A 15,385-nucleotide genomic window follows, 5' to 3' on the forward strand; every position below is an offset into this window, starting at 1 on the left:
TCAACTTCTCTACCTCGGTGAGACCAAGCGCAGGCTTAGCGATCACTTCGCCCAACTCCTCCACACCTACACCCTAGCGGCATGAACATTGACCTCCAAATTCAGATAGTCCTTGATTTCTCCCTCCTTCCCCTCCCCTTCCTAGCTCTCCCACAGACCACTGTCTCCACCTCTTCCTTTCTTCTTCCCCCTTTTCCCCCCCTCCATCCCACCACCCCGACATCAGTCTGAAGAAGGGCCTCGACCCGAAACACCACCTATTCCTTCGCTCCATGGATGCTGCCTCACCCGCTGAGTTTCTCCAGCATTTTGGTCTAACTTCATACCTCAGAACTAAACACAGTTCTCATCTTTCTAGGGTGGAAATAAACGGATCAAGACTACTTTTCCCTGCATAACATGTTGGATTTTGCAACATCATCAGGAGCAGTCAATAAAAACTTATGTTATCAGGCTGAAGAAAGGTCCTGTCTCAAAATGTCACATATCCATGTCTTCCAGAGATGCTGCCTGACCCACTGAGTTCCTCCAGCACTTTGTGTTCCATGCAAAGATTCCCACTTTATTTGGTGTAGTTTGCGAGCCAAATATTAAAGTTTGGATCGTCCGTAAGTCCAGATGTAAGCAATCTGTGATTACTTCAATATAAAATAAACCAATTCAAGCTGGAGTTTTTCTGTGTTTAATCATTTAGCTGGACTTTATTCCATGTGCTTTTGTCCATGGTGGTTAAAGGAAGGAATCAACTACTGGATACATGTGGGGATGAACCTTCCTCAACAGAGGCAATGAAAATAAAAGAATAATAATGTACATGCAGGTTAGGCTGGTCAAGCATACAGGTCATTCAGTCATGGGGCAGCCATTGGAACTATCTTCCAAAATCTGTCATACAAAAATTATATAGATGCAACTTTCAGGTAATGCAGCCATGGTTCTAGAATTTTATCATTGCATGGTAAATGGTTTTAATAAAATTACATTTTAATACTTTAAAATGTTGACACTTTCACATTTCAAAGTGATGAGATGTTGTTCAACATATATTTAAATATTAAATATAATATTTGAATATTAATAAGATTTAATATATTTAAATATTATTTAAACCAAATAGTGTTGGCACATAACTACATGCAGATTATCTCTCAAAACACAGGCAGCAAAGCCAAAACACATCAACAAAAAATAAGGTGATAATTCCTGCATTTACTAAACCAGAACACCATTACCACTGCAAAAGAAACCTATTAAGATCATGCAGATGGAAATAGTTATCAACTTTTCCTAAAGATTAGGAATTATCCCAGGTAGCATTTCCACTACAAAAACTTTCCCACAATGTAAGCAACAGGAATATTTCCTATGTCCACATGGCTAATAAGATATTCTGATTTCAAGCATAACCTGCTTCCAATTCTCTGACATTCACTGCCAGCAGAAAAAGTCTTGTAAAATCTGCTGCATGTTTTGAAGTGGAATCTCTGGAATCTCTCGTCGGGATGATCGAAACTCCGGCGTCGGGACAGATCAGAGCTCCCGAGTCGGCTGCTTCTTACCGGAGACCGCTGCTCCACGGTGTTAGGCCCCGTGGTCAGAGCTCCAACACTGGAGATCCTCGGCAAAAGATCCCAGGCTCCGCGATGGTCAGATTGGGCCGGATTTAGATTTTTTTTTTAAACCGAATGTCAAAATCCACGGAGAAATCGCACGCCTGCAAAGGAGTGAGGGTTTGTAGGTGAATTGGCCTCTATAAATTGCCCTTTCTGTGAAGGAAAGTGGGATGACATAGAACTAGTGTGAACGGGTGATCAATGGTTGGCATTGACTCGGTAAGCCAAAGGGCCTCTTTCCATGTATTATCTCTAAAACTAAGTTAATAGCTCATCCATGATGGCAAGGGTCACTGTATAAAGAGAATAGTGCTCTTCCCATTCTCAGCTTCAGGCGGTGGTGATCTTTAAATTGTCCACCTCTTGCCCTTTGTGTCAGGGATAGGAAACAAAGTAGAAACTAAAGGCACATGCTGAAAATCCAAAGTTAAAAATAACAGCACTAGAGATAGTTAACGTTAATGTTTTATGTCAATGACTTTTCATTGGATTGCTAGCAATCTCAAAGGTTGGAGAACAAATAGTAGCAGAGTGGCGAATGAGTGGAGAGAACCAACGGCAAGTCTGGGGGAGACAGCAACATTGCGTTATTACTGGAGGGAGCTAGTGTTTTGGGCAATGGACGAGGTACCAGTCAAGCCGGCTGTTTTGCCCTGGTTGGTGTTAAGCTTCTTTACAATCATTGAACCAGTACTCAACGCAAGTGGAGAGTATGCCATGATGTGGCTGCAATGGAAAGGCTTCAGGCTATCAAGATGAGAGGTACTCACTGATCCTCTACACTAACCACGCTATTTATATAACTGGTTTGTTGGGTTCCTGGTGAGTTCTATTATGTTAATTGTGGGCGCTTGGAATTGGAATGCCTTGAATGTCAAGAGTAAGTGGTTAGACTCACGTTGGAAATATCACTTTGTGACACGAATATGGTTTGTCCCATGCCTAAATATTGTCTAGGACTTGTTGCATGCTGATGATTTGTGAAAGACACTAAGCATCGTGCAATCAACAGCAAATATCCCTTCTCCTGAAATTATGATGGAAGAAAATTTATGAAAAGAAAATAGCCAAACTGGGCTGGGGTTATTGACAAAATTTGTGAGGTATGATTCTAACTAGTGTTGTGTTTTCCATTTGTGCATTGGTGAGGTCTGATTCCCACTATTGTTGTTTTTTTCTATTGTCTTCAATTTTACCTCGTCTAAACCTTAGTTTTAGAGATACAACATGGAAACAGACCCCTTGGCCCACCGAGACCAACCCGACCCTCATTTATCACCCATTCACACTAGCTCTATGTTATCCCACTTTCCCTTCACAGAAAGGGCAATTTATAGAGGCCAATTAACCTACAAACCTGGGATAACAATTTTACAATTTCACCTCCTTGATGCTGAACTTGGTCAAATGTTGCCTTGACAGCAAGAAGGCAATTATTCTCATCTCATCCTTGGAATTTAGCTCTCTTGCCCATATTAGGACCAAGGTTGTGATGAGGAGCCGAATAGTCGTGGTTGTGATGAGGAGCCAAAAATCCGCAGATAGCATTATATAGCAGAGCACATTATAGGTAGGTAAGAAAGAACTGCAGATGGTTTAAATCAAAGGTAGACACAAAATCTCAGGAGTATTTCAGCGGGACAGGCAGCATCTCTGGAGAGAAGGAATGGGTGATGTTTCGGGTCTGAAGAAGGGTCTCAACCCAAAAGGTTACCCATTCCTTCTCTCCATAGATGCTGCCTGTCCCACTGAGTTACTCCAGCATTTTGTGTCTACTTTAACTTATTGCTTGATAGGACCATTAATGACATCTGCTGTTACTCTGTTAATAATTGAGAATAAGTGATCGGATTAACTATATACGGGCTGGATTAGTCTTGCTTTGTGGACACACATATTCCATGAAGCCCTCTGTATTAATCTAGAGTGTATTAGGAACTTCCTCATTAGTTGGTACACCTACTTTGAAAACTCTGCTCCCAAATTAAGAATTTAATGTACACGAGGAATCATTTGTCTTGGAGACATAATTATATATCCTGACCTTCATTTTAAAGTCTTTTGATTAATTATTGTTTCATCTGAAATTAATCTCCATCTATCTCCAAAAATTTCCATCTATCTCACAATCACAATCACACTTTATTAGCCAAGTATGTTTTGCAACATACGAGGAATTTCATTTGCCAAGTCAGTCTTACAAATAAAAAACAACGGAACACACAAAACACATTTTAACATAAACATCCACCACAGTGACTGCTCCACATTCCTCACTGTGATGGAAGGCGAAAAAAAGTTCAAATCTCTTCCCTTCATTGCTATATTTAAGAGGGAGTTAGATGTGGCCCTTGTGGCTAAGGGGATCAGAGGCTATGGAGAGAAGGCAGGTACGGGATACTGAGTTGGATGATCAGCCATGATCATATTGAATGGCGGTGCAGGCTCGAAGGGCCGAATGGCCTACTCCTGCACCTAATTTCTATGTTTCTATCTCAATTATAAATTTATAATCTGCAAGCAATTATTGATTACTGTGATAGATGAACAAGCTTTTTGATTTGTTATTCATTTAATAATCTGTTCAAATAATTTTCCATCACATGCAAAAGTTAACATCTGGTAATTGATAAAATTAAGTTCAAACTTTGAACTTTTAGTTTCTGATAGATTACAATATAATTCAACTAGGTTAATCTTAAGGCAGCTATGCAAGTCAGGTTTTGGCATCAAAACTCATAGGCATAAATGGAAAACCTGTTTTAGTTTCTTGCCAAGGAGCCTAGATTAAGGAAACTGCAAACCTGCTACTCTTAGGGGCATCATTCCCAGCGGCAAATTATTAATGTGAAATACTGGTAGATGTGTTCAGCAATAAATTAAGTGAGCATTAACTTGCAGAAACTTTCTTGGCTTTCTATCCTTGGGAAAATATTTCAAAGGGAAATTTTTGACCATAGTCAAGTAGTTATTTTGGAGACAAATTGTGCATTGTGCAAAAATTCAACCATTGAAGGACAGGATTCTGTTAAATTTAAATCAAAATTAACATACTAAGTTCCCCAAGGAGATTGCTCCAACAATTCAAAAATGTTATATTTTAAATATACAGTGCCCTCCATAATGTTTGGGACAAAGACCCATCATTTATTTATTTGCCTCTGTACTCCACAATTTGAGATTTGTAATAGAAAAAAATTACATGGTTAAAGTGCACATTGTCAGATCTTATTAAAGGGTATTTTTTATACATTTTTGTTTCACCATGTAGAAATTACAGCTGTGTTTATACATAGCCCCCACCATAATGTTTGGGACACATGGCTTCACAGGTGTTTGTAATTGCTCAGGTATGTTTAAATGCCTCCTTAATGCAGGTTGAGAGCTCTTGACACCTAGATTTTCCTCCAGTCTTTCCATCACCTTTGCAAACCTTTATTGCTGTTTATCAACACGAGGGCCAAAGTTGTGCCAATAAAAGTCAAATAAGCCATTATGAGACTGAGAAACAAGAATAAAACTGTTACAGACATCAGCCAAACCTTGGGCTTACCAAAAGCAACTGTTTGGAACATCATTAAGAAGAAAGAGAGCACTGGTGAGCTTACTAATCGCAAAGGGACTGGCAGGCCAAGGAAGACCACAGCTGATGACAGAAGAATTCTCTCTGTAATAAAGAAAAATCCCCAAACACCTGTCTGACAGATCAGAAGCACTCTACAGGAGTCAGGTATGGATTTGCCAATGACCACTGGCTGCAGAAGACTTCATGAACAGAAATACAGAGGCTACACTGCAAGATGCAAACCACTGGTTAGCCGCAAAAATAGGATGGCCGGGTTAGTTTGCCAAGAAGCACATAAGAGCAACCACAGTTCTGGAAAAAGGTCTTGTGGACAGATACGACAAATATTAATTTATATCGGAGTGATGGCAAGAGTAAAGTATGGAGGAGAGAAGGAAATGCCCAAGATCCAAAGCATACCACCTCATCTGTGAAACATGGTGGTGGGGGTGTTATGGCCTGGTCATGTATGGCTGCTGAAGGTACTGGCTCACTTATCTTCATTGATGATACAACTGCTGATGGTAGTAGCAATAATGAATTCTGAAGTGTATGGACACATCCTATCAGCTCAAGTTCAAACAACTGCCTCAAAACTCATTGGCCGGCGGTTCATTCTACAGGAAGACAATGATCCCAAACATACTGCTAAAGCAACAAAGGAGTTTTTCAAAGCTAAAAGTGGTCAATTCTTGAGTGGCCAAGTCAATCACCCGATCTGAACCCAATTGAGCATGCCTTTTATATGCTGAAGAGAAAACTGAAGGGGACGAGCCCCCAAAACAAGTATAAGTTAAAGATGGCTGCAATACAGGCCTGGCAGAGCATCACCCGAGAAGACACCCAGCAACTGGTGATGTCCATGAATCGCAGACTTCAAGCATGCAAAGGATATGCAACAAAGTACTAAACATGACTACTTTCATTTACATGACATTGCTGTGTCCCAATCATTATGGTGCCCTGAAACAGGGGGACTATGTATAAACACCTCTATAATTTCTACTTGGTGTAACCAAAATGTATAAAAATGGCTTTTATTAAAATCTGACAATGACCACAAATAAATGATGGTCCTTTGTCCCAAACATTATGCTTTGCAACTGTAGAAGAAGAAAAATTAAAATACTTTCTTACTTAACTTCGATCGGAATTAAACAAGGTAACGAAAGGGTGTGCGGATGTGGCAATTGGCATCTCTCGTTGACCAGGTGCAGAAGAGGATCGTGAGAATCGGCAAAATAAGATTTTAGACACATTACCTTTTGCTGGGAATGTGTTGAATGGTGATTGTAAACATAACAAAATTAGGACAGAGATAAAAAAGCATCTCTGTGGGAAGTTACAGTAGACCTCCCTTACCACTAGTAACATAGAAATGTTGTAGTAAATGGGGGCTTATGAATGGCTCGGAGAGAGAATAGTGGTGAGGTCTGCTTGGAAGGCGAGGTAGAATAATGTCAAGATGCCCTTGTATTATGTTTGACTTTTATTAACCATCCGTTGTTGAATAAGATTAACGTAAACAAAAAGTATATTATGACTAATGAAATAATTAATACCCATGTAGTCGATGGTAGTTATAGGAAAACATATAGCTAAGGACAAAGTATATTTTCTGATAGTTGTATCTAACAAAAAATAAAAGTTGTTTACTGCACAGTATAACTGTCGGCTAATTCAACTGTGAAGTCAGAGAGCGGGTGAGCAGTTAACTGCCGCCATCTCACCATCGTATCTCTTGAAGCAAACCTCGAAGTCTCCGCTTTTCCCCTTTAATTTCCCTCTGTTAATTTCTTCCACAACAACTGGTGTAATAACCACAATTGAATTTCTTTAGATGAACGGGTAAAGCAGCATCTGTGATGGATAATGGACACAATGTTTTGTGTTGGGGTCCTTCTTCGGACTGCTGCATTAGGTTTGGTGTCAAATAGGTTAGTGTCCGGCACATGACCTATTTAGCTTGCCCACCATCGATAACTGAGTTTAACTGATGTTGGCCTGGAAGAAGGTACTAATGCTGAAAGGATTGTCCATCCAGCAAATACAAGTTTTTTTCTGAAGAAACTGGACTACACTTCTTCCCACCCTGCTTCCCGTAAGGACTCTATCCCCTACTCCCAATTCCTCCGTCTACGCCGCATCTGCACCCAGGATGAGGTGTTCCTAACCAGGGCATTGGAGATGTCCTCATTCTTTAGGGAACGGGGGTTTCCCTCTTCGACTATGGTGATCTGCAGAAAAAGATGAATGTCTAAAAATGACACGGACACGGAGTGATCGCTGGCCCCCTTTTTTTTGCTAAACATCTATTTCCTTTGGATGTTTTTTTTTAATTTCCCCCTTACCATTTCCGTACTTATTCGATAGCTGCCATGGCCCGTTTGATGTCATCCTTCGCCCTGCTTCTGGTCTTGACCCGTACTGATCTGCCGGACATGTGTGTGTGTGTGTGTGTGTGTGTGTGTGTGTGTGTGTGTGTGTGTGTGTGTGTGTGTGTGTGTGTGTGTGTGTGTGTGTGTGTGTGTGTGTGTGTGTGTGTGTGTGTGTGTGTGTGTGTGTTGGCTTGGAAGCCGCGGGCTCCGTTGGGAAGGCGGCCGTTCTTGGCACCTCAAGCCGCTGGGGATTCTCCCGACGCCGGAGTACCATCACCCGGCGAGAACATCGGGCGCCATGGCGGCGACTGTGGAGGCCTCAATAGGCCTGACTTTGGGTGGACAAGAGGATGGGGACTGAACTTTGTGCCTTCCCCCACAGTGGGAATCACTGTGGGGGGATGTTTTATGTTTGGTGTTGAATTTCTTCATGAATACTTTGTTGTATTTTTATTAGTGTGCTGCAAGGACATCTGAATTTCCCCTTGGGGATTAATAAAGTTTATTCAATATTCAATTCAATATTCAAGTGTGTGTGTGTGTGTGTGTGTGTGTGTGTGTGTTTGTCAGAGACTGAGGGGAGAAGCACCGGCACCAAGAGCGAGCAAACGCGCGGACATACGGACGAAAACAATGATCATAGAGTTGAATAGGTGACATTTTGTGTCGAGATCCTTCTTCAGACTGACAGTCAAGGGAAAGGGAAACGGGAGATATAGGCATATCTTCCATTCATTTGTCCTTAGTACCGTCTATATCTCTTGTTCCTCTTTCCCCTGACTCAGTCTGAAGAAGGGTCTCGGCCCGAAATGTCATCGATTCCGCTCTATGATCGTTGCTTTCGTCCGTCTGTCCGCGCGTTTGCTCATCCTTGGATTATGTAGCATGGTGGGCAGGATAAAGCTGCAAATTCACGCACAGGATGGAAACTGGAAACTGAAAAGTTGGGGAACGCTATCCCCCTGCGTACCCCCCCCCCCCCCCCCCCCCCCCCCCCAATTTCCATCACTGATCGTGTAGGTAGAGAGATTTAAAGGGGGATTTTTAAACCTCAGGGGAAAGGTCACTGACAGCATATCCAGATGATGTACCACAAATATCCAAGTTCGCAAAAATGGGTGAGCTCAGCACAGCAGTGCAAAGTAGAAAGCGGAATCATTTCAAGAATATTCAGCCAGAAATGCCCAGTGGATGATCCACCTCAGTTCGTCCAGTAGCCCCAGCATGATAAATGCCAACTCGGCTCACTGCCTTAATATCAAGTGACATCTAAAGACATTGAAGACAACTACGGGCCCTGGCAACATTCTGGCAATACAACTAAAGAATAGGCTCCAGAACTTGCTGGTCACTTGGCCAACCTATTCCATTACAGGAACAACACTGGCATCTAGCAAACAATGTTGGAACTTACCCAGGTAGGACCAATCCATTCGGCCAATAACCGCCTCATGAGTCTACTCTCAATCATCAGCAAAGTGCTGCAAGGGACTGTGACACTTGCTTAGCAACAACCTGCTCATAGCAGCTCAGTATCTGCTTCACTAAAATAACTTGGCTCCTAACTTCATTAAGGCACTTAGTCCAAACATGAAGATGAACTCCAGAGAAGCGAGAGTAACTGCCCTTCAAGGCATTTAATTGAACATGACATCAAGGAGACTTGGTTAAACTAGAAACAATGAGAATTAGGGAGAGACCATCTGCTAGTAATTATACCAGCGCAAAGTAAGATGGTTGTGGTGGTTGGAGGCCACTCATTTCAGCTACATGACCGTTCCATAGGAGTTCCTCGGCTGCCGTTCCAGGCCCAATCATCTTCAACTGCTTCATTGACATTTCTTCAATCGCAAGGTAAGAATTTGGGATGTTCACTGTTGATTGCTCCATATCAAGCACCATTCACAGCTCTTCCGTAATGAAAATACAAGCAACTGCAGATGTTGGGTTTATAAATAAAGATACAAAGTGCTGGAGGAACTCAGTGGGTCAAGCAGCATGTCTGGAGAACAAAAAAAGACACAAAGTCCGCAGTAGGGTCCCAACCTGAAAAACACCCTATCCATGTTCTGCCTGACCCGCTGAGTTACTCCAGCATTTTGTGTCTTTTATTCCTTAGAAATGAAGATGACCATATTCAGCAAAACCTGTACATTATTCAGATCTGAGTTGATAGGTGGCAATTAACATTCACACTACACCAATGCCAGGCAGTGACAATACGTAACAAGAGCAAATCCAGCTATCACCCCATGCGACTACCATCACTGACTAGAGGGAAATACTGTATTTACTGAGTTTCCCAGAGGTCTCAAAAATGTCTATTCATATTAATGACTTAAGGCTTTTAGTACAAGCAAGATTTCAAAATCTGTAGATAACACAAAGCCCACAGTGAACTGCGAGGAGGAGACAAGCAGACATCAAGAAGATTATAGACAAATAAATGGATGGATGATGGATGCAATTCCATACTAGGAAATGTGAAATGCTGCAAATTAGTTAGAAGAATGATAGCTGTAATATAAAACTGAGGATACAATTCTAAAAGGGGTACACGATTTGGCAGACCGAGAAGTTTCTGTGTACAATTTATTGAAAGTAGCAAAGGTTGAGAAAGTGATTAAAAACAAGGGACTCCAGACTTTAAAAATAGTAGCATAACGTACATTGGTAGCATAATGTAAAATCATGAGAGGAATAGATTGGGTAGACGCTCAGGGTCTCTTGCCCTGAGTTGGGGAATCGAGATCCAGAGGACATAGATTTAAGGTGAGAGGGGAGGAAGATTTAATCGGATCCTGAGAGGTAACTTTTTCACACAAAAGGTGGTAGGTGAATGGAACGAGCTGCTGGAGGAGGTAGTTGAGGTAGGTGCTATCAAAATGGTTAAGAAACAGACAGGGATATGGATAGAACAGGTTTAGAGGCATATGGGCCAAATGCAGGCAGGTAGGACGAGTGTAGATGGGACATGTTGGCCTGTGTGGGCAAGTGGGACAAATTACCTGTTTCCACGCTATATTCTATGACTCTATAATTGGCAAAAGAATCAAATAAGATAATGAAAATATATCTATTTTTAAACACAGCAAATTAAAAGGCAGGAAGATATGAAAACATTAATTGTATTCAAAAGGGAGATGATTGGTTATCTGAAAATAAATAATTTGGAGGGATTTGTAGTCGATGGGAAGCTGAATCAAGCTGGGTTATTTTTACATTGGGCCTGTATACATTTGAAACACCAAATGGCCTCCATTAAATAACTGCATGATATTTTATATGCACGAAAGCTGGAAGATTAGTCCCTGGTTTATCACTTTAAAAAGATCAGAAGTGTATGAGGGTATTGATCTAAAACCTGCCATGAGGTTGAATGTAGAATCCTTTCTGGTGAAATCCTTTGATCTAAGCCAAAGACAAGAAAAGCGGCATCACGATCGACTTCCACATCCACAGACCACACTGTTCGTATTGGTGGAAATGTGTCAGCCTCGATAACAATCAGCATGGGAGCATCTCAAAGCTGCGTGCTCAGCCCCCTGCTGTACTCGCTCTATACCCATGACTGCGTAGCCAACCACAGTACGAACTCCATCATCAAGTTTGCTGACGACGCCACTATTGTGGGACGTATCACTGATGGGGATGAGTCAGAATATAGAAGGGAGATTGAGCAACTGTCCATATGGTGCCAGCACAATAACCTGGCCCTCAACACCAGCAAAACAAAGGAACTGATTGTGGACTTTGGAAGGAGTAGGAGGGGGACCCACGGCCCCATTTATATCAACGGGTCGATGGTTGAAAGGGTCAAGAACTTCAAATTCCTGGGCGTGCACATCTCTGAAGATCTTTCCTGTTCCGAGAACACTAACGCAATTATCAAAAAGCTCATCAGTGCCTCTACTTCCTGAGAAGATTACGGAGAGTCGGTTTGTCAAGGAGGACTCTCTCTAACTTCTACAGATGCACAGTAGAGAGCATGCTGACCGGTTGCATCGTGGCTTGGTTCGGCAATTTGAGCGCCCTGGAGAGGAAAAGACTACAAAAAGTTGTAAACACTGCCCAGTCCATCATCGGCTCGGACCTTCCTTCCATCGAGGGGATTTATCGCAGTCGCTGCCTCAAAAAGGCTGGCAGTATCATCAAAGACCCACACCATCCTGGCCACACACTCATCTCCCTGCTACCTTCAGGTAGAAGGTACAGGAGCCTGAAGACTGCAACAACCAGGTTCAGGGATAGCTACTTCCCCACAGCCATCAGGCTATTAAACCTGGCTCAAACAAAACTCTGATTATTAATAACCACTTTCTGCTATTTGCACTTTATCAGTTTATTTATTCATGTGTGTATATATTTATATCATGGTATATGGACACATTTATCTGTTTGTAGTATATGCCTACTATTTTCTGTGTGCTTAAGCAAAGCAAGAATTTCATTGTCCTACACAGGGACACATGACAATAAACTCACTTGAACTTGAACGATGTTTCTATCTATTCACACTATTAAAAGATGCCGAATGCTCGGAGAAACAAGAACACAATTAAATTTGACTAAACACTGAATAAATGCCTTCCTCAGAGATGTGTAAAATGATGGGCAAAATATACAAATATAGTACAAGTTTCAAATCTGGTTTAATGTTTTGATAAGAAAATAAAATTTAAATAAAAATACATTTCTAAAACACTAACATGCAGTTAAACAAGTGCCGTTTCTTCAAAAAAGACTTGAGCCAAGCTAATATACACTATAATACATCAAGGTGATTTTGCAACATATACATCAAATGGTCTGGAAGAGAATATATAGACATCAAAACAAACTTTGCCTAATCACGTACCAAATTGTTCAGCGGTCTGTACAATGCATAATTCATCTGGCAGCAATTAATTACATTCTTTCATCATTTAAATTTCAAATCAGTGCTGAGAATCAGGAACATGAGATGACATATTTTACCAAAGGTTGTGTCATTTTACAATGTAAACTAATTCTCCTGGGGATGTGAGGGGAGCAACAATTTGAAGAGTCAGCCAAGAATAAAAATATTGTTTAGTCAGGTCTAAAGTTTTCCAAAATGGAATGCAACCAGCTGTTCAAACAATAAGAACTATTTGCTGGTTCCACCCACTGTAACTCCTTTAAAATGTATTTGGTACTAACCCCCAAGATTAGAAGTATTTAGTGGCAGTAGTCAATTATTTTAAGATTCCCCCAAGGCAAGTTGGTGAAAGTACTTGTTGGCACGATATTTAACTATTAGTCAAGAAAGGCCCATTGAGTCCCGAGTTGTCTTGCTTTAGCAGGGTTCGTCAAAAGTTAGCTTCAATTTGAACACGTATGGATTGAACAACCCAGATAAAAACAGGTGAAATCAACTGCCAACTTTGTAAGTCAATGAAACATTATTGTGTGATATCATCAAAAATCATTTTTACAGTAAGCACTGAAACTAATTAAAAACCAAGATCTTTCCCTTTACAAATAGAAAATACTTTTGTATACTGGAAAGGTGCACATATGTACTCCAGCACTGCCTTAAATAAATTAAAACAAGCAAATTGCTTATGGTTAGAACATTTCAGGATTTTTTGTGTGCATGGTTGTATAATTTACATAAAATGCTACAAACTACCTTCCTCCCATTATTAGTACCTTTATTGATTTCTATGGAAATATTGAAGTTATTTTGTAATTAATTTCACAGGATTTGAAATACTGACTACTACCCTCCATATTATCCAGGAGATCAGTATTTAAACCTATTATGATCTTGTGACATTTGTCAAATTATTCAAGTATTTATTACAACTTTTATCTCATGAGATGAAAGTAGCTATTTGATAGCTATTTCAATTCTGAAAAGCAGCAGACACAGGGAATACCACACTTCAAACTGCGCACAGGATATTTTTGAAGAATACAGTCCAGACTGAATACGCAAGGAACACTGAGTGTGATAACAGGACGTCCTTAGTACAATTTATAGTATTGTGCATGATTTTGAAAATGAAAACGAAAACTTTCCTGGGACATTAAAACAAGTATTAATACCTTTTACTCTCAGTTCATTTGTTAATAAAGATTAAATTTGGGAAGATGATCAGATATTTATATAGTCCAAAGTGATATGGAATTCACAGATTAGTTTTACAATGAATGGCCACGTTATGACCAAATGGATTGGTCAACAGATTAATAAAAAATACCAGGTATCAGCCTTTTAAAAAAAATTATAAATTAAGATCACCTGGGAGAGTTCAGGAGATTAAAGTGCATTGAGATCCTTTCACTTTTGTGGAATTCACATGAATGTACACCTTCAGAAAAATGTTTCATATATCTACCGAAGGAAGACTTGTGTCCTTAAAATACCAGCAAAGTGATGTAAAATAATAACAGCAGCTGCTAAATCCTGCTCCTCCACTGGAATTATTTTGTCCCGATAGGATTTTCTCTGTAACAAAAATCAAATAACAGCTTAATATTTGAAATCTCATAATAGTACGTTTTAAATTGCAGCAATTGCAATCACCTTTAAAAATCTAACACTTCCTCTTAATTAAGAGCTTTTTTTACATTTTCTGAATTTGTTTTTGATACCACCATTAAACAAATTCTTACAATTGTGTTTTCAAAAGCAGGATGGTGTAGTGGCATGACATCTAAAGATCAATATTTTGCTTCAATGCAAAAGATTAAAGTCAAAAGGAAGTAAATTCAGGCGACATGTAAAACAGTTAACCAGTTCAATTCCATTAGCTACTGCTTAGACAAGTTAGTCATCCCATTTCCTAGAAGATTTGAACCTGAACTGATACAACGGAAGATTAAACTAATACTTACTCACTGCCATATTTAGCACGCGTTGATCTCTTGATTCTATACTGCTCATGAAACTTAGCCAACTCATTCACAACTGCAGTTATTTGTTGAAGTGTTTTAAAGGTAACTCTCGAGTCCTGAATTGTAAAGTGGGCAGATTCATCTTGCTCTTGAGGACCTTGATACACATCTATACTCCCACAAGCATCTGCAGAGAAAATCCACCACAAGAGTGAATACAGTCAAAATATACAACCAAACCTTTGTTCTCACCAAGTTTCTTTAAAGAACAGTCATCATAATAATGTTTCCTCATCAAACTGTTCCTTGTTAACAACGAAGCTGTTATTTAGGGATTCAGGGAGAGCTAGCTGACTGGATATAGAATTGGCTTATGAAAGGAAATAGAGGGTGAAGGTTGTTTCTTCAGACTTGAGGCCTGTTACTAGTGGTGTGTCTCAATGATTGATGCTGGGGCCACTGCTGTTTGACATCGATATGAACGATTTGGTTGAAAATGTACAAGGCATGAGTAGTAAGTTTGCAGATGGCACTAAATTAGGTGATCTTGCCAACAGTGAAGATAGTTATCAAGAAATACAGCGGGATCTTGCTCAGCTAGACAAGGAATGGAAAGAGAAGTTTAATTCAGTTAAGTATGAGATGGGTAGTCAAATCATGGTAGGAACTTCACAGTGAACGGTAGGATCTTGGGAAATGTGTTGAGTTGAGAGATCAGCAGTAGATACATAGTTCCCTAAAAGTGGTATTGCAGGTAGATAAGCTGGTGAAGGAGGATTTTGGCATGGTGGCCTTCATCAATCAGGGAATTGAGAAGTTGTACAAGATGTTTGTGAGGCTGCATGTGGGGAATTGGGTTCAGCTATAGGAAAGATACTATTAATTTATTAGGAGATAGTGACCATAATATGATAAGTTTCAATTACAATTTGAGAGGAAGAAGGGTAAATCAGAGGTGTCAGTAT

The 15,385-nt window shown here is 40.2% G+C and overlaps 1 protein-coding gene across 3 annotated transcripts in view; it reads right to left on the reverse strand.

The window, feature by feature from the left end:
• Positions 1–12,189: 12,189 nt before the first annotated feature.
• The window catches only part of rasa2 (RAS p21 protein activator 2), a 148,767-nt gene continuing 145,571 nt past the window's right edge, over positions 12,190–15,385 (reverse strand). For 2 of the 3 annotated variants that reach the window (XM_055645651.1, XM_055645653.1), the window contains exons 23-24: positions 14,425–14,607; positions 12,190–14,031 (exon numbers count right to left, since the gene is read on the reverse strand). In XM_055645651.1, coding sequence (XP_055501626.1) covers positions 13,910–14,031; positions 14,425–14,607 — 305 coding nt within the window. In that variant the 3' untranslated portion in view covers positions 12,190–13,909. Of the gene's footprint in view, positions 14,032–14,420; positions 14,608–15,385 lie in introns of all 3 variants that reach the window. The other variant, XM_055645652.1, reaches the window with a different exon arrangement.

Source organism: Leucoraja erinacea, chromosome 14 (assembly GCF_028641065.1).
Source record: "Leucoraja erinacea ecotype New England chromosome 14, Leri_hhj_1, whole genome shotgun sequence".
NCBI classification, from domain to species: domain Eukaryota; kingdom Metazoa; phylum Chordata; class Chondrichthyes; order Rajiformes; family Rajidae; genus Leucoraja; species Leucoraja erinaceus.